The sequence below is a fragment of the Trachurus trachurus genome, assembly GCF_905171665.1.
Source record: "Trachurus trachurus genome assembly, chromosome: 1".
In the NCBI taxonomy this organism is placed as follows: domain Eukaryota; kingdom Metazoa; phylum Chordata; class Actinopteri; order Carangiformes; family Carangidae; genus Trachurus; species Trachurus trachurus.
The window spans coordinates 37060095-37085093 of NC_139891.1; the positions used below are offsets into that span (position 1 = coordinate 37060095).

The following is a 24999-nucleotide window of genomic DNA, read 5'->3' on the forward strand; positions in this document are numbered from 1 at the left end:
GACTGCCACCCCCTGATTGACTACCCCATGGCTGACTGCCACCCCATGACTGACTACCTCCCCATGGCCAACCACCACCCCCTGACTGACTACCCCCCGATGGCTGACCACCACCCCCTGACTGACTACCCCCCGATGGCTGACCACCACTCCCTGACTGACTACCCCCCGATGGCTGACCACCACTCCCTGACTGACTACCCCCCGATGGCTGACTGCCACCCCCAGAATGACTGCCCCCCCATGGCCAACCACCACCCCCTGACTGACTACCCCCCGATGGCTGACTGCCACTTCCAGAATGACTACCCCCCCATGGTTGATTGCCACCCCCAGAATGACTACCCCCCCATGGTTGACTGCCACCCCCCCACTGCTGATTGCCGCCCCAAGAGGGAACATTTTGGTTAATGATTTGTGGGCCATCTGAGTAACAGTAACGTGTAACCTGACCACCAGTAGAGCAGCTTTCACACTGCATTGAGGGTCTGTTCTTGCAGCGGTATATGTTCTCTAGACCGACTCTGCCCCCAAGCCGCTCAAGTGATGCACGTAAATCATTTTCAGGAAGGATCATTATACCACTCGGCCTGAATACGTTAGAAAACACCACAGCACGATTAGTCCAGTTTGTAATCCGCTGTATGCTGTCGAGGATGCTCCAGCGGCTTGATTCACTTGTGCATTTTTTGTCACATGGAGAAGAAAGAACATAGAAAAGCAACAAGTCATCACTGTGACCATTGGTCAGCAAAGTGTCGAATCCCTGTAGGGTGCGGTATTCCGCATGATCAGCTCTCCCATGACTAACTGCATTTTGGCACTGACTCTGAACTTGAGCCCATGTAACATTGGCACGGCATTGTTCCAGAACATCACGCCACGGCACACGTTCATTAGGACACTGAGTTAAAACGTCCGGCCACTTCAGAACCGTGGCTGCCACCACCCTCGTTCCCGTGTACAACTTACAATTCTGGATCGAACTCTTCACAGCATCACTTGTGTCAGTGACTTGATTGAGATCATACGACCTACTGACACTGTTGTATGGTATGCTGACAGCCAGACTAAACATGGGATACTTTCTGTTGAAGGAAACAGATGCATAGAATGTAAATATGTGTCTTTTAAAACAAAATATCCATTCTAGAAACTGAGATAAATGGAAGTACTGACTGATCAAACAATGGGTGAACTAAGGCCAACTTGATGTCATGAATTTTGGTCATTTCTGAAATCCAATGGTGGAAAATGAACATGATGTGATTTTTGTTTTCAGATTTTTAACTGAAAAGCAGGTTTAAGTTGTAGTTTGTAGTTTATGGCATACTAGGCTATATGAGTGGAGCTTGCACAACCATTTACTAACTTACAGTCTTCCAGCGTTCATGTAGCTCGGTTTATACCTGCCAAAGGAAGCAGATACAGTAGAGTTAGAAAGGCAGAGTGCTTGTGTAGCCGATGTCAATCTGGCCCTCTGCATTGTGTATTGGTACGGACTGCCCCAGGTGGGGTTGGAACCCTAGTCTCCCGCATGGTGGGCGACGATGCAAACCGTTTTTGCCAAGAGGCCAATGTCCACTTGGCAGCCAGTTTGCACATCCTTTATGGGTGAGTGAGTGCACCCAGACCCTCCGTTACATTTGGGAGGGTGAGTGTTTGGAGTATGTTCCCTATGACCGCTATTAGCCCCCAAGCAAAGGATCGGTTCAACCCCTGACCGAGTTGATTTTAGCAGCATGCCACCCCCCTCCCCACCCCCCAAAAAACAAAAAAACAATAATATACAGTATCTACCAATACATTTTCATTCAGTTTGCTTTTGTTAATCTTTTATCCAAAAATATCCTCTGTGGCCTGTAATGTCAAAGGCCTAAAGCTTCTCCCTCTACATTACAAAGTTGACTCACTTGTTCAGAACTTGTTGTACAATTGTCGCAAGTTGGTTCTGATCCACAGCCAGACTCTTTCCAGCCGACAGCAACACGGCCAGTGTTACAACCATCCATCTCAGGCCAGCCATCTGGGTGGAACAGGGACAACTTTCACTCTCTAACCATGTTGCATCTTTGTCCCAGTCATGTTATTTTGCACTATACAATAAAACAATATCAGGCCTCAGCTGACTCTGTGGTTATTTCCTGAGTGACTTGGGGCGGTCTCCCCTCACCCACATTGAACCCTTGCACCCTTGCCTGCTACTCATTAATCTACAGCCACCTGGGTCAAATTACTAATGCTAGCCGCAGAGTGAAGTATTTGCTCTACACTATCTACTTGTTTTCAGTCATATGGCCTAATACTCATTCCTAGCCACTCTGTTTCTCCAAGGAATAGCCTTTGGTGATGCCATCCCTCCACACAAGACAATCTCAGACCAGACTGCTCTCAGTTGTGGTTCTCTGATGGTCGAACAAACTCCAGAATGCAAACAGAGAAATCTCTTGATGATTAATGTCATCTCAAAGAGCCTCTTGTCTTAACACTGAAAGCCTTAAAGCTGTAGTGCATAACTTTTACATGTCTGTTACATACAAGCAATTACTAGATGAGATAACGCTGATTGAAACACACATTTCAAAACATCATAAAAGAGTAAACACTTGATTTTAGTGCAAAGGCTACGAGTGGACCCTTAAATTGTGAAAAAGTGGAAATTCTTTTACCTGCTTCAGTTAAGGAAGTTGTCTAACAGGCTTGGATTTCTTCTCAGTTGGAGGTGCTGTTGCGGTGGTTGCAGTTATAACAGTCAGGTCTTTATGGAGGAGGATTTGACCATGGCAGCACCAGATTGATCCAGCAGTTCACAAGCAAGTCTTTGCAGCGACCTATGATCTGTCACGTTGCCTCTGCTGCTCTCTGTGATAAATATTTATTTGTCTGGTTTTCCAGCAGCTGTTTGCTGTCCTACAGTAACCTGCTCCCCCAGTTTTACTTGGAGGCCGTTATGGAGAAGCAAGCACCCTAAATACACAAGTCAAAAAGGACGCAGATTCAATGTGTAGTTGTCATAGTTGGGAATATTGCTTTATAACTATTTAAGTTAATTTTGGGCATTTTTGCTTTTATTGGATAGGACATTGGGGATATGAGAGGAAATATTGTGAGAGAGAATTGGAGAGCAGACACACAATAAATGATCATACCAGTTGGGAGCAGAACCAGCAATCTCCTGCATAGGAGCCACAGTCCACGAGGGCTATACTCTCAAACCATTCACCCACCAGAGAAACCTACATAATAGTGTATAATATGGTTCTATATAATACTGGGTTGGTTTAGGGGTTTGACATTAAAATGAATCCATGTTAACCTTTTTCTGGGGCTTCTGGGGAGTTGTTAAAACAACATTCAAAATATTTAAATGTCTTCAGACATATTTCTTCTTGCTCCACAATGATGAACACACAGACACATGGATGGATGCTGAGCCAAGCTTTAATTTGGAAAGAACAGAGGCTTGTGTACAGGTACAGTGTATAACAAAAAGAGGTCATCAAACATCTTTATTTTAGTCAAATTAACTACATATAATTTTGATTTTAATCATACATCAGGTAATTATCAACAAAGTTTTTTTCACCACCAATTCAGAAATCAAATTTATTTATTTATTTAATCAATGTAATCTGTAAACAGTTTCATGCTCAATGTAATTGAAGCAAAAGCTGACAAGAAAAGGAGCATGTATGTTTGAGCAGGTTAGGTTGTGTGTGTGTGTGTGGGGGGGTTAGGGTAATTAGCGCATTTAGGGGTTATTAGCATTGATGTTTGGTTGCTGTCTTGTTATAGTTATCATGGTCCGGTTCCTTAAACTACGCCTAAAAGCCCAACGCATGATTCTACCTGGGACGTTAGTCTCACATACGAGCGCTGAGATAGTGGTCTTCTCTCCAGGAGCGGGGACCTTATTTATCTGGATTTGCAGGTTGTAAAAAGTTGGGTTATTCTGAGGAATGGCATCCTGTATGTCAAGGCGAAGATTTGGAGATGTTAGCACATTAGACACAGCCCTACCTCGCAAGAGATTGGTGTCCCATCGGTTAATAATGGAGTCTACTGCTTCGGCACGTAAGCGACTGTTGGTCGGACCAAAGTTGTGTTCAGCATTTTCCTCAATTGCATATACAAATCTCCCTCTGTTGTCTTGCCATTTACAGATGATGTGTTGATTATTCGGCTGCCGTCTGCTTCGGCGCGGCGCAGTATTCATGCAGGGGCTGTCCATGTCCTCCACGCTGCCACTGGGAAATCCTGGGCGGCCGCCACTGACACCACCTCCACCTGGTCTGGCCATGCCCCCCGTGTTGCCACTGGGAAATGCTTGGTTGCTGCCTCTGAAACTACCTCCACCTGGTCTGGCCATGCCCCCTGTGTTGCCACTGGGAAATGCTTGGTTGCTGCCTCTGAAACTACCTCCACCTGGTCTGGCCTTGCCCCCAGGAGACCGAGGGCCCCTGACATTACGTCCGTCTTGTTGAGGCTGTATAAACTGATTTTTACCAGTGAACATGGGTAAAGGTCTGTCAGAGGAAACAGATGCACAAAAGATTAATACATCAGTATATTGATGCTGTACAGAAAGTTAGAAAGATCGTTTTTAAAGTGCTGAGTATGAGTATTGATTGATCAACCAATTAAACTGAACTGCGGACATATTACTCAAGATGTCTGTCATGTTCTGTTATTCGGAGATCAAATGGTCTTTACTAAAAATTAAAAAAAAGCATTTTTTCAGTCAGTCTAAAGCTTGAGCATGTTTTCACAGTCATCTTGATGTTATTTTCTTGTCCTTTGTCTTTGCAACATTTCTATTTTTAAAGTGCTGTATGAGTTAAGTTTAATCTGTAAATCTTTACTGACCTTTGATCATCTTGGTTGGGTTGTGTATAACTGCCAAAAGAAACAGATGAAAATATTAGTGGGCTTGTTTGTTTCTATAACTGAAGACTTTGGTCAAAGAGAGCTGCGGTATTAGTGCCAAAAACGTCCACTAGGGGTCACTTTTTCCTCTTAATTTGACAATAACTTTCACTATATTGCAGCAAATGGCATGATTTTTGCTGACAAACCTTATTTTTACATACAATTTGAAAATATGATTTCGAAATTTTCAAAAGGTCAATATATTACACTGTCGGCAAATTTACTACCCTTTAGCGGTATTAGTGGCTGTTTTTGGCAACTAACTTTGATTGCTGTAAAAATATATCAGATAAATATTTCTTTCAAATTTTTTTTGCATAAATCTGTTAATCAACTTCAGTCTTGATCAAAACTACTAATTTTTTTTTTTTTAAATCCAAATTTTAACCCTTTGAATGCCAATTTAAAAAATGAAGTCACTGATATGGGAAAAATACACACAAAATGAGCTATTTTCAATATAAAAAGTGATCGGACAAAGGATTTTTTTTTCATGTTATCACAATCTTGGACATGTCTTAGATTAGTAACATCAATGACTTTTATGCATATTTAGTTTTCGTGCAGCAACAGATTTTCAAAAAAAACTCCTTTTCTGGTATTAGTGGCTGTTTTTGCCCCATTGACTCCCATTATAACCACATGTTTTGAATGCAGAGACATGGCACTATATAAATATCATTTTTACAGTCAGGGTGATCAACCCTGTTCAGAAGGGATCAAATTACGTAATTTTACTGTTGATTACCTATAGTTCACTCATTTACCCATTACATTTTGTATAGAAAGATGGAAAAGTGTAGGAATATGCTCATAAACTCGATTATACAGATACAGAAACTAGGCTAGTAATACAACAGGCCTATGTAATGGGTAAATGGGTGAACCAGGTGATCAACAGTAAAATTACCTAATTTGATCCCTTCTGAACAGGGTTGATCACCCTGACTGTAAAAATTATATTTATATATAGTGTCATGTCTCTGCATTCAAAACATGTGTTTATAATGGGAGTCAATGGGGGCAAAAACAGCCACTAAGGATATTTTTTTAGAAAATCTGTTGCTGCACGAAAACTAAATATGCATAAAAGTCATTGATGTTACTAATCTAAGACATGTCCAAGACTGTGATAACATGAAAAAAATTCTTTGTTCGTTCACTTTTTATATTGAAAATAGCTCATTTTGTGTGTATTTTTTCCCATATCAGTGACTTCATTTTTTAAATTGGCATTCAAAGGGTTAAAATTTTGATTAAAAAAAAAAAATTGTAGTTTTGATCAAGACTGAAGTTGATTAACGGATTTATGCAAAAAAAATTGAAAAAAATATTTATCTGATATATTTTTACAGCAGTCAAAGTTACTTGCCAAAAACAGCCACTAATACCGCTAAAGGAAGTTTTTTTTAACGCTATAGACAGAGACGTAACTCAAACACACACATCAAATATGAGGTTACTATGCAGTTCAGTTTTATTATCATAAATATTAGAATAATTGTCTTTTCTTCAGACCACAAGACAATTTTTAAGTATTTACTTGTAGAAACGTTGCTTTAAAAACGCTAAACAGCTGTTGCAGACACCATCACCATCATCACCATATTCATCATCATCATCATCATCTCGGGGTTAGGCCATGTCCAGGCTTTAAAGCTTTAAAGTCATTTGACTCACTTTGTCAGAGTCTGGTGAACAACTCCTGCAAGTTCCTTCTGGTCCAGGTTCAAACTGTTTGCCGTAACCAGGGAGACTGCCAGCGTCACAACCGTCCAGCTCAGGCCAGCCATCTGAGTGTTTATAATAAATAACAATAATAACAGGACAGAACGTAACATAGAGGTCATTAAAACACCAGGGCACTACTACATTCCAGTGGTATTGGTTAATGCAGATCAAAGTGTCTGGAAACCTGGAAGTTGTATTTGTATCTGCAGTGATGGCAAGTAACGAAGTACAAATACTTTGTTACTGTACTTAAGTAGAATTTTCAGGTACTTTGTACTTTTAGAAGTATTTATTTTTCTGACAACTTTTTACTTTTATTCTTTTACTCTTTACTTTTTAACACAAATATCGGTACTTTCTACACCTTACATTTCCCCAAAAGGCTTGTTACTTTTTTTTATCTGGGTTTCCGCGGCAAAATAAATTTACGGCAAAATAAAATTAATAAATGATGGAAGTTCTCACCTTGGCTGCTGCTGCCAGCAGGATCTGCTGAGACCTAAAGGAGAGCAGACACAACCCCCATAATAATAATGGTAAAACATGGATTTGTTTTTGATTAAAACAAAGGATCTGAATGTACTTTTAAACTGTGTAAAAATGGGCATTCTTTTACCTGCCTTGGTTGAAGAAGATGTCTAACTGATGCTGCTGATTGGATTTCCTCTCAGTGTGCGGTGGTGTTGCAGTGATATAAGGGGATGGTGTTTTTATAGAGGAGAGTTTGAGCATGGCCAAACCCTCAGTGGCACTATGCCCTTATTTGACCATGTCTTGAAGAAATTATGAAGAAGGAAAACGATGAGAAAGACATTCTGCAGTTTGATTGAGGAAGTTGAACCCTGACTGTATTATTTGTGTTGTGATGTAGCCGTGACTTAGGACCTTTGCCGGCTTGTTGTCGGTGGATTTTGAGTTATCATTCAGTGTGATTGTCCCCTGTGGTGTACCCCAAGGCTCCATCATCAGTCCCATTATATTTTCCCTCACAGTTGCTATTCAAAAAAAAATACTATAGCTACTTTGTAAAAAAAATTAACCTGTAAGTTTTAACCTTACTATCTTATGGACTGTCCTCACATATGGTCTGGTGTATTTAATTATTGACTTATCAAACAAAAGAGAGGAAATGAGAAAAAGTTTGTAACCTGACACACTAGATATGATTTTAACATTTTAATACAGTTAAAGTAATACAGTCTCTGTATTGCTCAATTTCTATCAGTCAATCTTAGACCAAGGTTTGGTTGAACTGATGGACGATGATATTGGTGATTAATGATTGCTGATTGCTGATTACACTGACTGATATGTCAAGGTAACATTTGCCATGTTGTTCCATTCATGTACTAGCTTATTATTTATAGTGCAGTCTCTCATCCTACTGCCGGTTATGCTGCTGGAAATATACTATCTCCACAATGTTTTCATGGCCTGTTTGCTTCTCCTAAACTATTCCTGCATCATGGCTTTTCCTATAACTGGACAGTTCCAACGATCCCAATTTTTTATTTTCTTGACACCATGGGCCCTAGTCTCGTAGACCGGGCGAAGTCTAACCTCAGCGTAGCTTCGCCACGCCAACGGGGTGTGGCCCAGGTCCATTTCGCAAGTTTGGTGGGCCACGCAGTCAGACTTAGACCAGCGCAAGCCCTCCCCTCGTCCCTCCTACCGGCGCAAACGGTGAAGAGGGAGGAGACAGGGCGGGAGGGAGACAGGAGGAGGAGAGAAAGGCGTGGAGTGGGTTTGACACAGCCGAGTCAGATCTTCACCAATCAAATGAGCTCCTCTCCTCACCTTTAACTGCGCGCTGCAAGTTTGTCATTTTATACTTGGACATGGACGGAGGAGACAGCGACGCCAGAGGCCGAACCTCTCCCCGGAGGAAACAGCTGTTTTGGTCCGGAGGTCCGAGCTCAGAGTGACCAATAATGAGTTTACTAATAATAATACAAATATCCTTAATCAGGTTTGATCTGATACACTGAGAACCCCTGCCCAATGTAAGAAACAACAACTAATAAACTAATAAAGAAACTCACATTTATCCAAACCCTGTGTAAGCAAGATGAGAGGTGTAATCACAACATAAACAAACACCATGCGTAACGGATGAAATCAGCGTAAAGGACGCTCTCTCTCTCTCTCTCTCTCTCTCTCTGTCCGTCTCTTTTTTTCTCTTTTTTTTCTGTGATAGAGATGCTGAGTATACTGTAGTAGGCTATATACTGACTATCTGATACAGAGGCTGTTGTGGTGGACTAAGAGAGATGAAGATTTGTGTTTTGTTTTTCATTACGGCTGCGTGACGCGGTCGCTCGCTCTAATGAATTAATAAGTAAATAAATAAATAAAGCGATCATCACAAGGGCAGAGTGGTATCTCAACACGGCAGCGACATGCAGTCATCCACCCTCAGTCCTGCTTTTGGGACATCCACAGCTGCTTTTCAGTGCCAGTTCGTCCCTGCTGTGTTAATTCAGGTGGAGTTTCCTTTACGCGCCGACAGCCTTTGATCTCTGCTTTGATCTGACGTCAGATGTGACGGGACAATCTATATAGATATAAATTCACTGTTGATTCCATTAGTTGCATTAAATAGTGGTTATTGTGGATATTTATTGCATTGAAATGTGTCTGGAACTGTGTAAATCTGCCTGTGAGGTCTTGGTGACGTGTGTGCACTGCAGGTCAGTCAGCCAAACTTCCACTGCACCTGCTGCGCTTCGCTCTGCGCTGAGACTAGACCTGGTTGGAGGTGGCGAGCTTTCAGCGCAACCTCGGCGAGACATTTTCGCACAAAACTTCCACTGCACCAAGCTGAATCTGTGACGCCTCCCCCTGCTGCGCGGCCACGCCTATCTCAGCGCAGTGCGATCTGCCAATCTTCCAATCTGACTTTGCACTAGGCTGCGCTGGTCAAAACTTGCATTAGACCAGCTGCGTTACCTTGTGCCACCTGCGCTGCGCCAGCAAACTAGGGCCCCATATGTTAGCAACCAAAAGATGCCTGGATTTATTATTATTATATTATATTATTATTATTATTATTATATTATAATTATTATTATTTTATTTTTATTTATTATGTTTATTCCCAGCTGATGAATGTCAGTCTGACATACGCGCAGCTTTGGTTCCCTTTTGTTCTCTTCTGTTTTATCCCTGGTTAAAGACCTTTTTCTGACCTCATGCTTTGTTTGTGCAAAAGTGTTTTGACCTTTTAACCAACTCTGTCTTTTCATCCTGACTTGCAGATTGAAGATGGAGATTTGAGTAGAAACACAGAAGGAGACTGAGGAACTTGTTGCACCACACCAACCAGGTCAGATGTGGTATTGCAAAATCTTTAGTCTTTGGATATGTATAAATGGTGTATGAATAGAGCATGTATCAAATATTCATGATGATATTTTATTTATTTCAATGAGATTTTTAAGCACCATATATGAGGAGCAAGACGCCCAGGAGGCATAGAAAAACAACATGATATAACTTTTATACCATATAATGTTTTTACCCAAACTTTATACAGCTCCCCATCAGAACTCTGAGAACTCTTACACTTCTGTTATATGAGGATGAATGTTTTCATGGTGTTTTGAGTTTATTCTTTTATCTTTTAACTTATAGTTTAACTCTGTTATTGTTCCTTTTGTCTCTTTTCTGACCCTTGTCCTTTTTTGGACTAAATCTGTCCCTTCATCCTGACTTGCAGAATGAAGATTGACATCTCAGCAGTAGCACAGAGGGAAGTGTGCAATTAGGTAACTCTCACAACAGGAACTCAGGTACAACTTGTTCTCTGTGGCCTGAGTAAAATGTACTTTTAATATGTAACTGTGCACCACTGTGTATGCACAAAATTCTGCACTATTAAAACTTAAACTTTATCCTGCATCCTAAGGCTTTCTGCTCGAAAACATCTGTTCCCACATATTCCTTTGTAACTTAAAGCAGAAGTGAGTGATCCGGTCGTTTTCGCTAATGCTGCGTTCCAGGCAGGCTTTTGAAATCATAAATTACAGCTTCAAGTCACAACTTACGACTTTGTAGCGTTCCAGGCAACCCACTCGTGTTTTTCCGACCTGTTTTACCGGTGAAAGTCACTATAACGGCCACTCGTAACTTCCGACCGGTGAACTCGTACCAGATCGAACTGGTACCACTTCACGGTCGGAAAAATACGAGTTTCCTTGAACGCACCTTAACAGTCCTCGTCGCTACGTCACCACATTCACGGCGTTCCTTGGCTGCACACACAGCCCTGCATGCCGTTCTCTCTCCTCATTGGATAAAAAATGTAGGATACGATAAATGTTTTCTCTTCGGCTCAGAGCAGAGCAGAGGGACTGAGAGACCCGTGTTTCAGACCAAACACTCTATGTAAGTGATTGCTGTCGGAAGATATAACTATTTAAGACTTATATTAACACAAATATATCACTTACTTCTGCTTTAAGTGAACAGGAGCATGCAGTGATATCGTCTGTTGACATGATGAAATGGAGCATTTACGTACTTCCTTTTCAGCATATTCACATTTTCACACGAATGCACATTACACATATTTAATCCTCCAAAATTGTTCTGTTTGTTGCATATGTAATCTGAGCCAGGTAAATTTAAGAGTAATGATGCAAGTGACAACGATAAGGACGGACAGAGACAAATGATTCCCCCAAGATTACAGTTTTTATTATATAAAAAATACAGCAGTTTCTAATAGAGCAGCAGGAATATTTAAAAAGCACTTTAATATGATGGCCTCTAAATAACATAAGTCAGTAGAAGGAGTATTACAAGATGGTTAGGCGAAGCCACCATCGAGGGAGGGACAAATTCTACAGGGCCAGAGCACTCACCCTACTTCGTGCTCAACACATGCACAGGCACACACAGCAAAAATACCCAAACTACAAAAATATATAAACTGAGGGGCATGCAAAATTACCAAACACACAGGGGGAGTGTGAAGCTCGGGTGAGAACTCTGAACCACCAGTCCCTCCACTGTCAGGGCGACCACGCCGTCACCAGTCCTGCAGCGCTCACACAAAGATAGGAAACAGATTTAAACCTTACATGTACTGCTGCAACAATCATTTATGATTATTATTTCTTGGGGGAAAATAGAAAAAAAGGAATTAAAGGGATAGTTCACCCAAAATTCAAATTTCACTCATTATCTACTCACCCTCATGTCAACTAAGAGCTGTGAGAATTTTCAGAGTCCTCCGTTCCTTCTCTGAGTTACGGGGGGGTCTGCGCAGCAGTATTTGTCCATATAATGGTTGTGAATGGACACCAGAGCTCTTCGTCCAAAAAGACACACCAAAAAACATCCAAATACCTCCATACTGCTCGTCTGTAATGTCCCTCTTGTATTGAAGCCCCGACATGAGAAATTGTTCCGCCGGTCAGTGCAAATCACGTGAGATTTGCACTTACACAGGCAGAGCAGTGAACTGAGACACTGGGAGCTTCCGCTACAAACAAGCTTAAAATATAGACTTATTTAATTTTTTTCGGAACAATTTCTCATGTCGGGGCTTCAATACAAGAGGGACATTACAGACGAGCAGTATGGAGGTATTTGGATGTTTTTTGGTGTGTCTTTTTGGACGAAGAGCTCTGGTGTCCATTCACAACCATTATATGGACAAATACTGCTGCGCAGACCCCCCCGTAACTCAGAGAAGGAACGGAGGACTCTGAAAATTCTCACAGCTCTTAGTTGACATGAGGGTGAGTAGATAATGAGTGAAATTTGAATTTTGGGTGAACTATCCCTTTAAGGCTAACAAAATCCGACTAAAGATAAAACAATATCAAAACAAGACGAATGCGAGAACAATCATGTACTCATAACAAACAAATAAATACAAACAAATCAATGTAAACAAAACAGCAGTGGCAGTCTGTCTAGTAAAAAAAGAAAGAAACAAATTAAGTAAACAACATCCTGCTAAACAATCCTAAACAAAATAAACTGTTGCTTTACCTCATGACATACAGGCTCGAGGTGTACGGCTCTATTAGTGGGAGCGAGGTTTACACCAGACAGCGACAGAACCTAGTAACAAACTAAACTAAACATAAAAACGCACATAAACACAATAAAGACATCTTGCGACAATATTTAAAACACCCGCCTACCACAGAAAGACATCCAACAATCACACTGGGACGGGGGAGAAATGGGGACGCGGCAGCAGCAGAGGAGAGGTCTGTCCTGCTTGCCGGTGTGTCTATATACTGACAACAATTTGGGAATGAGGAAGTGGGAGGGGCTGACCTCCCTACGGTGTCCGGCTAGGGATGTTTTGGCTAGGCATGTTTTATGTTTTGATATTGACTACGGACTCTTCACTGGATGACACAATGAGAAAAGAATTTCACCATGCATGCGGAGGCTCATGGGAAACGTAGTGTGAAAACACTTTGCTTTCCAAAACTCCTTGTTGCCTTTAATATAAAAAACAATTCCTTTAAACCTGAAAGCATTGTAGGTAGCAATTTAGCTTCTACAACTAAAGCAAATCTAATGAGTTACAGCAAAATGACTAATAATAATTTGTGTCAAGTCATCAAGCTGCATCAATGTCCATCCAACTTAAATGTTTAAAACTTAGGGTTAGGGTTAGAAGAAGTTTAGAAGAATTTCAATCTAGAGGCAAAAAATAATAAAACCAACTCACCGTCTGTTGTGATTGCCTGATGTCTGTTATTTGATACTTACAGTCAACTGTATTTATACCAGCTGCCTGTCTCAAAACCTTGGAATGAAGCCTTTTGCAGGACCTTGAACCTGACTGTTTAACAGAACTTAAAGCTATGGTCTACAATTTGGAGCATTGGTAATTATTATTAACATTGTTTATATGGTGATTATGGTCCTGTGGTCCGAGCTACACAATATAAATAGCAAAAAGAACCAAAAAAATCCATTCAGTCTATCAGCCGTGGGCCTGCATAGAAATTGACCAATGGGAGCCATCCGCCCCGGCTGGGTCTCTCTGCACTGCGGCGCCATGGAGCTACGGGTCCCGGGCTTCCTGCTCCTCTCCCCCAGACACAGTCACCCAGCGCGAGGAGTCTCCCTGTAGCATGAGGCTGTGCACCAGTTGTCGCCGCAGTCCCGTTGCCGCCTCATTACTGGCAGCTGGTGCACAGCGGCGGCATCGGGACTGGCACCGCCGCCGTTAGCAGCGCCGAGCACAGCCGAGCTACAGCCGAGCTACACGGAGACTCTTCGCGCTGGGTGACCCAGGACAGGGTGTGTGTGGGGGAGAGAAGCAGGAAGAGTCGGGGCCTGCAGCTCCGCGGCGCCGCGGTACAGAGAGACCCCGGTCAGGCTGCAGCAGCGGTGCTGAGTTTATGTTGAACAGGTAATCTTTGGTTTTATTGTGGAAGTTGTGACTGTGAATACAACATTTTACTCTGCATTCAAAGCCGTGTTTGGTTTCTGCTGGCAGCAGGCCTGTTGCTTGCTCCGGGGGGGTCGCGAGGAGGCTCCGAGGGGCGGGCCGTATGAGCTCGGAGGGGAGGGGTGTGTGTCTGGGGGCGGGGGTGCTTTTTTCAAATTTTTCTCATCCTCTTTCAAATCGTAGACCATAGCTTTAATGTTAATCAAACACTGTGGCCACTGCTTCAATTACAACCTCGGTGTCATACAAACCACATGAACCTGTCTGTTGTCAGGTTTGAGAAAACTCTCAATAGAATGGAAGAGGATTGAATTCACCTAAACCTTTGATTGTTTGGGTTTTGGTTTACGTACAGTATTATTTTAAAAATACATCAGGAGGACAGGTGTAGGTTGCAGAGTGTATATTATTAATGACAGCCATTTGATATTACAACTTAATTGTCAGAGCTCCTTATTGAGGTTCTGTAAACAAATGCACAGTTGCAGCCCTTTGGCTGCAGAGCGCTGATGACCCAGTTTCTGAGGGTCATACGAGTGCAGAGGATAAACACACAAATATTTCACGTGGCTTTCAGTCAGCCAATCTGTCTTGCTCTTGAACTTAAGGGATAGATAACAAATAAATAAACAAATACATTTTAAAAAAGTACACCAATATATATATTTTTTTTATTTCAGTTGTTTTATACTTTAAGTGTTTTGAGCTTAATCCAAAATTCATACATTTATGTTGATTCATTTATGTTTTTAAGCTGGTGACAGGGAAACTCGTCTAGCTTTTCACTACCTACATCCAGACGTTAATGGCAGCTTTCCTCTTATGATCTGGGCACTTGTTCTTTGCTATAGAGTAAATTTAAAGCAGAAGTAAGTGATATATTTGTGTTAATATAAGTCTTAAATAGTTATATCTTCCGACAGCAATCACTTACATAGAGTGTTTGGTCTGAAACACGGGTCTGTCAGTCACTCTGCTCTGAGCCGAGGAGAAAACATTTATCGTATCCTACAGTTTTTATCCAATGAGGAGAGAGAACGGCATGCAGGGCTGTGTGTGCAGCCAAGGGACGCCGTGAATGTGGTGACGTAGGGACGAGGACTGTTATGGTGCGTTCAAGGCAGCCCGTAACTCGTGTTTTTCCGACCTGTGAAGTTGTACCAGTTCGATCTGGTACGAGTTCGCGGGTCAGAAGTTACGAGTGGCCGTTATAGTGACTTTCACAGGTAAAACAGGTCGGAAAAACACGAGTGGGTTGCCTGGAACGCTACAAAGTCGTAAGTTGTGATGTGAAGCTGTAATTTACGGTTTCAAAAGCCTGCCAGGGGCCTGTTGTTCGAAACCTAGATAAGGGATTAAGCCGGGATATGCTGGTTATCCTGGCCTAATTTAGCCTCAAGTCGGTTGTTCGAAAGCTGGATACCTTTATCCTGGTCAAGTTACTGTGGCAATTTATTCTCTGCAGCTAGCCTGCTCCAGACCAGGCTAACAGCCAGGCTTAGTTGATTCTGTTGTCTTTATCTGTGAAGTCAGCAGCCACTCTGATCAGAAATCAATGTGTTTCATACATGTTCTTATGTACATATTGGCCTGAATTATAAACAAATGAAATGCATTAACAATAATCAAAAAACATGAAACATTTACAATATTTATTAGGCTTTTTTTTCATAATTAGGCCTTCAAAATTATTTTCATAAAATATGTTACGATTATATTGGCCTAAATATTGGTTGAGGTAAGAAAATAAGAATAAAATTGAGTGAGTGTGAGCACCTTCCAAATAATTTATAGACCTCGTCATCATTGTTATCGGCAATTTATTGAAGCACCAAACAGCATAATGTTGTAATATTTAATTAATTTTCACCTGTTGCACATTTGGCCATGTGCTGTAAACTTTACTTCAGATTTGTGCAATTAATCATCTTCCACTGCCCCTGTTTAACTCTCTCAAGTGGAAACAAAACTAGATCAACCTTTAAAAACCTTAAGAATGTTGTACACACCAATGCTGAGCTTTTTGCTATCATGGACAGTTTTACAGTGACAATTGAATTGAATTTACTGACTCAAAGATGAGGATAACAATTATCTTGTCTTTTGAGTTGAATTTTTTATTGCAGGAATATAGCAATGACAAAGCAGCATCAGCGCATTAAACACAAAAATATCATATCAATATTACTCCTATCAATTTAAGCCTGTCTCTGATGTGTAATTAATTTTTTTTTTTTTTTTACCATTTTTGGGTAGGATACAGACTTGGGATGGCCAGTCATGAATTTCCTGAGATCCGTCTGCCTAAATCACATAGGTTTGAGTGATGTGAGCTGGTTGATTAATCCACCACTTTCCGGAGAATGACGCTGGGTGTCGCCATGACACTCGATTCCACCGGAAAGATTAACTGGACTAACCGTTAGCTGTTAGCCGTTAGCCGTTAGCAGTGTCTTAAATAACTTAATAAACGGCCCATGAAAAAAACATTTTTTCCAGCGGATATCCTAGTTACAACATGATTGAGCTAACTGGAGTAGTTTCATGTCGTGTCCGACAACGGGAGGGTTCTGACAGTTGACGTCCTGATGTTGGTTTGCTGCTACTGACAAGCTAACAACTATGATAACCATGACTAAAAACGTGCACACAGAAATAGTAATGTTTGTTTAATAATTCGTTTTCTAGACTTAACAAACATCAGATTAGTCAAAATGGTTCTGGCGGCCCGGAGCCCCCACATTTGGTACCTACACCGGTGGCTAACGCTACCAATTAGCCGCTTGCTAGAATGTTACTACGGAGTGAAACGGAAGTTGAAAACCGACTTCTGTTGTGGTGTGACGCAATGGATCATGGGAAAATAAAGTGGTAGATATCATTGCCGTCTTGTTATAACTATCTTGGTCCGGTCCGTTAGACTACGCCTAAAGGCCCAACGCATGGTGTTACCTGGGATGTCAGTCGTACATATGAGCTGTGAGATAGTGGTACTCTCCCCTCTACCGCGGTTCCTGTTCAGCTGGATTTGCAGGTTGTAACACCACTGATTATTCACATTAATGATGTTCTGTATGTCAAGGCGAAGATTTCGAGAACTTAGCACACTGGACACGGGCTGATCTCGCAAGAGGTTGGTTTCCCAGCGGTTGATCAAGTCTAATGCTTCGTCTCTTACATTGTTGTCAGCCCTTGCAATGTTGTTTTCAGCGTTTTCTGCAGTTACAACAATCACTCTGTTGTTTCTACTGTAAGAACAGATTTCAAGTGGAGGCGACCGTTTGCGTCGGCGTGACGTGGAATGCATGCAGGGTATCAAATCAGTGACTCCGCAGTAATCCCAGTCGTCATTGTAGTTAGTGTAGCACCAGTTATAATTTTTGCCATGAGTTTCACACCTGTGATTTGAGCGACAAGGCACATTTTGGTATGTGACGTCTGGTTGAGGTGAGCAGTACTCCCAGCTGTTCTCAGTGTAACACCAGTAGTACTCCTCAGTGTCACCGTACCGACAGGCATCAGTGCAGACATCCTGATACCTGGTCTTATGAGTCTTGGTCCTGGGTTGCACCTGTCCACAGTAGTCCCACCCCCCTTTCTCTAGGTAACACCAGTAGTAATTTTGTCCATACTTGTTACAGGGCCATGATGCCTGACAGGGGTTGCCATAGTAGTCGACATTGTTGCTTGGTGAGCAGTAATCCCACCCTTCACGGGAATTGCACCAGTAGTAGCTTTGCCATCGCTGTCCACAGTAGTCATCACACTGGACTCCATATGTGGAGGTGTAATGCTTTATCTGACAGTCATAAGAGCATTCTTCATCTTGCCACTGAGAAAATACAGAGATCGGCAAAAGGGAGAAGCAGAGGATGAAGGTGAGCAACAGTGTGAGGAGTTTCCTTTGATCCGCCATGTCAGCTCGGTACTGGAGAGAAGAGGATGGACAGGAAAGAGACAGAAGACAGAAACCCATTAGAATCATACACCATCCAGACTTGTCAAAACTCAAGTGCTTAAACATCACAACCATGATAGGTATTGATCATCATACGTCTAAATGGTAAATGTTCTTTATACAGAGCTCATCTGTCATGTCTGAAGCTGTTGCAAAGCCAGTGACTGAATCGAAGATTGGAGACAAACACTAGATGTGATCATGGAGAGTATTTCCAGATCCACTTCCTCGTTTGTCACCACTTCGTAAATTAACTTCACAACCCTACAATACTGAATTTATACCTCTGGAATTAGATTTTTGACATTTTTTAAAGTCAGCTTCAGAGTTTCAGCATTTGGGCCGAAGGTCTGTTTATAGAAATATGAACCTAGATGTACAAGCACAGTGTTTTGACATGTTAAATAGTATTCCAGTAAGTTTATTTTAGCTGTTAACTTAAACAACAATTCCTTTAAACCCTGAGAGCATTGTAGGTAGCCGTTAGACCAAAATGACTAATAATTATTTGTGTCAAGTCATCAAGCTGCATCAATGTATCCACAAGTCCATCCAACTTTAAGGTGTAAAACTCTTACTCTTCAGTCAAGAGTAAAAAAAATAAAACCAACTCACCGTCTGTTGTGATTGCCTGATGTCTGTTATTTGATACGAACTGACTACTGTATTTATACCTGCTGCCTGTCGCAAAACCTTGGAATGAAGCCTTTTGCAGGACCTTGAACCTGACTGTTAAACAGAACTTTATGTTATTCAAACACAGTGGCCACTGCTTCAATTAGTTTTATTCTGAATTACAACTTTGGTGTCATTACAGACCATATGAACCAGTCTGTTGTCAGGGTGTGTAATGGAAAATTTTATTTTTATGACCCTTGATTGAACTTTGAAGATGTATGCAAATGAATTTTAGGTGAACTTTAAAGAAATTGCAAGTTGCACTTTTCTCCTGTGCATAGGGCAATATGCAGGTGTCCATCTTGGTTCCTGTTATTTTGTGATGACTCACTTAAGCTTAAGCAGGCAGTTGTCTCCATATCCAAGACCACAGTGAGATGTCAACATGCTGAGGTGTGGAAAAAAACACAACAAACCTTCGGTTACAGACAACCACTAGCTTCCTGCCTTTACATATGAGTTGATCTTATAATAGCCCAATGAAATGTCATAAGCACTAAGTGCAAACTTGTACCATGATTGGTCTGTTGCAAACTTATTCTGCAAGAATGCAAGAATGTTATTGGACAATGGAGGAGCACGTGGCTCCTTCTCGATTTTGTGCCTATGTAACCTGATGTAACCAAACTCTCATACAGACTTTTGTGTGTGTCACAGTCCACCTCTTGCAAGATAAAAATAAAGTTCTTAAAGTGAATCCGTTCTTTGCTGGACTTGTGATTTTCTCTCTCACAAGTTAAAGGAAATTTCCACAACAAGTGAGGAAAAACACAGTTAAACTCTCAATAGAATTGAGTAGGATTGAACTTACCTAAACCTTTGATTGTTTGGGTTTTGGTTTACCTACACTATTATTTTAAAAAGAAATTATAGGAGGGCAGAGGCAGGTTGCAGAGCGCATTTTATTATTGACAGACATTGGATATTGCAACTTAATTATAACAACTACTTATTGTGGTTCTGTAAACAAATACAACATACACAAATGCAGACTTTTGGCTGCAGAGAGCTGATGACACAGTTTCTGAGGGTCATTTGAGTACAGAGGAGAAATACACAAATATTTGACTTCTGCTGTGAATTTGATAAAGGACATACATAGAATACAACATCCTCTTCATGACCTGTTACCACCACCATGTGGTAGCTGCACTTCAGGACACTCATAGGACACCATAGGTTGGCTGAACTGAAGGCCAAAACAAACAGGCTGAGTCACCGCTGCACACAGCTGTAAGGCCTCACAATGAGACTATGAAAACATAATTTCTTCTTTCATTTTTGTGTGTTGCCAGCTGCATCTGCTTGATGGCTAGTTACCTTGCCTGCTGTGCTGCAATCTTAAACTTAGAAAAAGAAGAGTTCCCGCACACTAGGCCAACTTGCAGAATTTTATTATGCAACGTTTCGGTACTAGACCTTTCTCAAGCAAATGTTTGCGCCACCACAGGAAGCCATCTTAAATAGGAGTGGCTGTGTGACACAAACCAATCACTTTCCCACACGTCTGGATGTGGGGAATTCAAATATTCAATATCAACATATAAACAATAGAAACAGCATCAATGTAGTACAAAGGTAAAGAACAATGAATATACAATATAATAAATATTAGACTGCCGTGACTGGATACATTAGGTCCTAATGGAAGGTAATAGCAAATGATCACAGTCAGAAACAATAAATACGACAGATACAATAATAAAATAGAAGACAGAGGGACTTGCAATAAAAAGTGTGCAAGGATACAATAGAAATCTGAAAAAGTCTAAACAAATCATGCAGGGTCTACCTACATATGTAAATGAGCACAAGACCAGAGGTCATATAGGTTCATAAGTCTGGTGATGTGGACATAAACATACGTGGCTGCATCTTCTATAGCTGGACAAAACCCCACCAATAGACATAACAAATGTTAACAATAGCAATGTTAACATGAAAAATGTGAAGTCTAAGGGATCACAAAAAACAGGTGAACAACATTTCATCACTAAGGGATCATAGGAAACAGGTAAATAACAGTTCATCATTAAGTCCCTTAGGTGCCAGTGTTTGGAGGGTGTCGATCCAGAACGCTTCTCTCTGCTTTAATAATTTGTCATGGTCACCTCCCCTGGGTGGTAAGGTGACCTGCTCAATGCCACAGAACCGTAAGGAGGAGATGTCATGATGAGAATTATTGAAGTGTATGGCTATGGGATAGTTCGGGTCATTCCTGCGGATACTGCTTTTATGTTCACTGATTCTTTGTTTGAGTTTTCTTGTGGTTTTCCCAACATAAGCCAGACCACACGGACAACGTATCATATATATCACGTGGGTGGACGCACACGTGATAACACTATTGATTGAAAATTTTTTGCCCGTGTGGGGATGGGAAAACTGATTGGTCTTATAAGTGTTGTTACACTGTGCGCAGTTACCGCAGCGATAATTGCCATTAGGAAGCGGTTGGAGGAGTGTCTGGGTAAGTCGACTGGATCGAACATTTTTATCAAAATTGGCACGAACTAAATGATCCCTTAAATTTCTCCCTTTTTTATTTACAAACAGAGGAGGATCTTTAAAAGTGGATGCCAATTCCGGGTCGAACTTGAGGATATGCCAATGTTTCTTAAAACAGGCTTTGATGGCAGTGGAATGTCTAGAATGTTGCGTGATACATGTAACAGAAAACTTTTTTTGTTTTTTTACACTCTTTTTGAGTAAATCAGAGCGTGCCTTTTTGAGAGCCAGCTCATATGCTTCATTAATCCACAAAGGTGGATATCCACGCTGTGTAAATCTTTTTTTCATCTCCACTGATTTTTCTTTAAAATCCTCCGTGGAGTGGCAGATCCTCCTCAAACGAAAAAACTGGCTGATAGGGAGACCTTTTTTCAAAGAAGTGGGGTGAAAGCTTGTAGCCAGCAGAAGAGTGTTTTTGTCAGTATCCTTTCGATAAAGAGTTGTGTTGATAGATCCATTATTTTTTATGACCCACATATCTAGAAAGCTCACCTTTTCGTCACTATAATTAGATGTAAATTGCAGATTACTGTCAAAACTGTTCAATAAAGTGACGAATTCTGCCAGATCATCTGAGCTTCCATGGTAAATACAGAAAATGTCGTCAATGTATCTGTACCACTTTACAATCTTAGAGATGTATGTATTTATCACGGGGTTGAAAACAAAGTTCTTTTCAAAGAAACCCACGAATAAATTTGCATAATTAGGTGCACAAATTGTGCCCATACTGGTACCTGAAACTTGCAAATAAAAATCATTTTCAAAACTGAAATAGTTGTATTTCATCACAGATGTAGCTAAATCGAGGATGAAAGTGTTAGGAGGGTTAAGTGTACTATCTCGATCTTGTAGATAGAAACTTAGTGCCTCCAGGCCACCTTCATGAGGTATATTGGTGTAAAGGCTCGTGATGTCAAGAGTTAACAGAAGGACATTATCTGGCAAATCATTAATGCATGACATTTTATTAATGAAATCCGTTGAGTCCTTGATGTAAGCTGGCAGGGTCAGAACAAAAGGCTTAATAAAGGAATCAACATAGTTAGACAAAGGAGACAATAGGGAATCTGTCTGCGCCACAATCGGGCGGCCAGGAGGGTCCGTGAGTGACTTGTGTACTTTAGGCAATGTGTATATAACGGGCCGTATAGGATGCTTGCAAAAAAGAAAACCAAATTCAGATTCAGAAATCCAACCTCTCTTTTTGGCGTCTTCCAGGTAAGAGAGTATTTCCTGTTGAAAGGAAGTAGTGGGGTCATAATTGACCTTCTTATAGAATCTTGTATTCGACAATTGAGAGAGGATTTCATTTTTATATTTATCAGCATCTTGTACACATATCCCACCCCCCTTGTCACACGGTTTAATGATAATGTCTCTGTCCATCATCAGCTCATCCAGAGCAGACTTTTCTTTTTTTGTTAGATTGGGTGTGTTGCTGTGTGGTCTGGATATCTGCTCCATGATGTCATGCTCCACCACTCTACAAAAAGTATTTATAGATGCGTTGTTGGTGTATGGGCAAAAAGTACTTTTGGCTTTAAAGACGGGAGCTTGAATCGCTGGACCCGTGTTGTTGGAGAAAAAGTGACGTAGTTTGATTCGTCTAAAACACTTAAAGAGGTCCACTTTAAGGCCAAATACATTAAGCCCACTATTGGGTACGAAAGACAACCCCTTGGACAGGAGAGACATCTGATCATGAGTTAATTCCTTTGAGGAAATGTTGATTACCGTGTCTTGGAGCTGCTCCGGGTTAGACTTTATCTAAAAGAGACACGCCTTACCATGCATGGGTCCACTCTAAGTGAATACTGGAGAAACAAAAAGATTCCCAGGGGCCTGCGTATCCAGAAAGCCCCCACAATAGGGAAATCTGATGAGGACTTCATCAAACGCTGGGGAGAGATTTTAAATAAATGCTCCCTTGATCTGATGCTGCTCATCATCAACCAAGTGTCTACTGAAGCAAGCACAGTTAAAGCAGAGATTCTGAAAAAAGAGGAGGATCTCAGAGAAAAAGTTGGAATAAACTTCTCCTCCATTGAGAGTTCCATAAAGACTACAGTAGGTCAATACAAAGAGAAGTTACTCAGCATCAAACTAAAAAAGTACAAACGTGACACTGAAGACTATCAGAGGAACGAAATCTACAACTGGGAATTCAAGGAGGCTCCGTCTCACTCACCTACCCATGCGCAAAGACGCACGGCTGCGCCAGGACGCACGGCTGCTCCAAGAGCCAGGGTTGGGCCCACGAACAGGTCTGCGCGCCGACAACCACGTCACCGCAGGGACCAGGCCAGCTACTACGACTCTTCCCTGGAAAGTGACTTCACCCTGGACAGCGACTCTGGAACCCCACCAAGCAATCCCTCTTTTTTATCCAGCCGCGAGAAGACGGGCAGACGAGGGCAAAGAAATGCAGGAGGGGCAAACGCTCATCCAGACACCGGGCGCCGACCGTGGACCCGGAGCAGCTCCAAGACACGGTAATCAACATTTCCTCAAAGGAATTAACTCATGATCAGATGTCTCTCCTGTCCAAGGGGTTGTCTTTCGTACCCAATAGTGGGCTTAATGTATTTGGCCTTAAAGTGGACCTCTTTAAGTGTTTTAGACGAATCAAACTACGTCACTTTTTCTCCAACAACACGGGTCCAGCGATTCAAGCTCCCGTCTTTAAAGCCAAAAGTACTTTTTGCCCATACACCAACAACGCATCTATAAATACTTTTTGTAGAGTGGTGGAGCATGACATCATGGAGCAGATATCCAGACCACACAGCAACACACCCAATCTAACAAAAAAAGAAAAGTCTGCTCTGGATGAGCTGATGATGGACAGAGACATTATCATTAAACCGTGTGACAAGGGGGGTGGGATATGTGTACAAGATGCTGATAAATATAAAAATGAAATCCTCTCTCAATTGTCGAATACAAGATTCTATAAGAAGGTCAATTATGACCCCACTACTTCCTTTCAACAGGAAATACTCTCTTACCTGGAAGACGCCAAAAAGAGAGGTTGGATTTCTGAATCTGAATTTGGTTTTCTTTTTTGCAAGCATCCTATACGGCCCGTTATATACACATTGCCTAAAGTACACAAGTCACTCACGGACCCTCCTGGCCGCCCGATTGTGGCGCAGACAGATTCCCTATTGTCTCCTTTGTCTAACTATGTTGATTCCTTTATTAAGCCTTTTGTTCTGACCCTGCCAGCTTACATCAAGGACTCAACGGATTTCATTAATAAAATGTCATGCATTAATGATTTGCCAGATAATGTCCTTCTGTTAACTCTTGACATCACGAGCCTTTACACCAATATACCTCATGAAGGTGGCCTGGAGGCACTAAGTTTCTATCTACAAGATCGAGATAGTACACTTAACCCTCCTAACACTTTCATCCTCGATTTAGCTACATCTGTGATGAAATACAACTATTTCAGTTTTGAAAATGATTTTTATTTGCAAGTTTCAGGTACCAGTATGGGCACAATTTGTGCACCTAATTATGCAAATTTATTCGTGGGTTTCTTTGAAAAGAACTTTGTTTTCAACCCCGTGATAAATACATACATCTCTAAGATTGTAAAGTGGTACAGATACATTGACGACATTTTCTGTATTTACCATGGAAGCTCAGATGATCTGGCAGAATTCGTCACTTTATTGAACAGTTTTGACAGTAATCTGCAATTTACATCTAATTATAGTGACGAAAAGGTGAGCTTTCTAGATATGTGGGT

General features: G+C 41.4%; 1 protein-coding gene and 1 long non-coding RNA gene across 2 annotated transcripts; both read right to left on the minus strand.

Moving 5' to 3' along the window:
- Positions 1-360: 360 nt before the first annotated feature.
- On the minus strand, positions 361-2828 carry LOC310988105. The gene is made up of 4 exons (XR_014595471.1): positions 2670-2828; positions 1914-2026; positions 1377-1409; positions 361-1088 (listed from the first exon to the last, which is right to left on the minus strand). It is a non-coding gene; the product is annotated as an uncharacterized lncRNA (long non-coding RNA).
- Positions 2829-3494: 666 nt separating this feature from the next.
- Positions 3495-7562, minus strand: LOC310990027 (uncharacterized protein). The gene is made up of 5 exons (XM_083977239.1): positions 7277-7562; positions 7126-7159; positions 6610-6722; positions 4867-4896; positions 3495-4526 (listed from the first exon to the last, which is right to left on the minus strand). Exons 1-5 carry the CDS (start codon positions 7390-7392, stop codon positions 3752-3754), a joined length of 1068 nt encoding a protein of 355 aa, XP_083833365.1. The 5' UTR covers positions 7393-7562; the 3' UTR covers positions 3495-3751.
- Positions 7563-24999: the final 17437 nt, after the last annotated feature.

Coding starts and splice junctions, on each gene's coding strand:
- LOC310990027 (XM_083977239.1), bottom strand. CDS start 7,392: ATGCTCAAACTCTCCTCTATAAAAACACCATCCCCTTATATCACTGCA. Junction 7,160..7,276: donor ATCTTCTTCAACCAAGGCAG/GTAAAAGAATGC, acceptor GCTCTCCTTTAG/GTCTCAGCAGATCCTGCTGG. Junction 4,897..6,609: donor GTTCACCAGACTCTGACAAA/GTGAGTCAAATG, acceptor TTCTTTTGGCAG/TTATACACAACCCAACCAAG.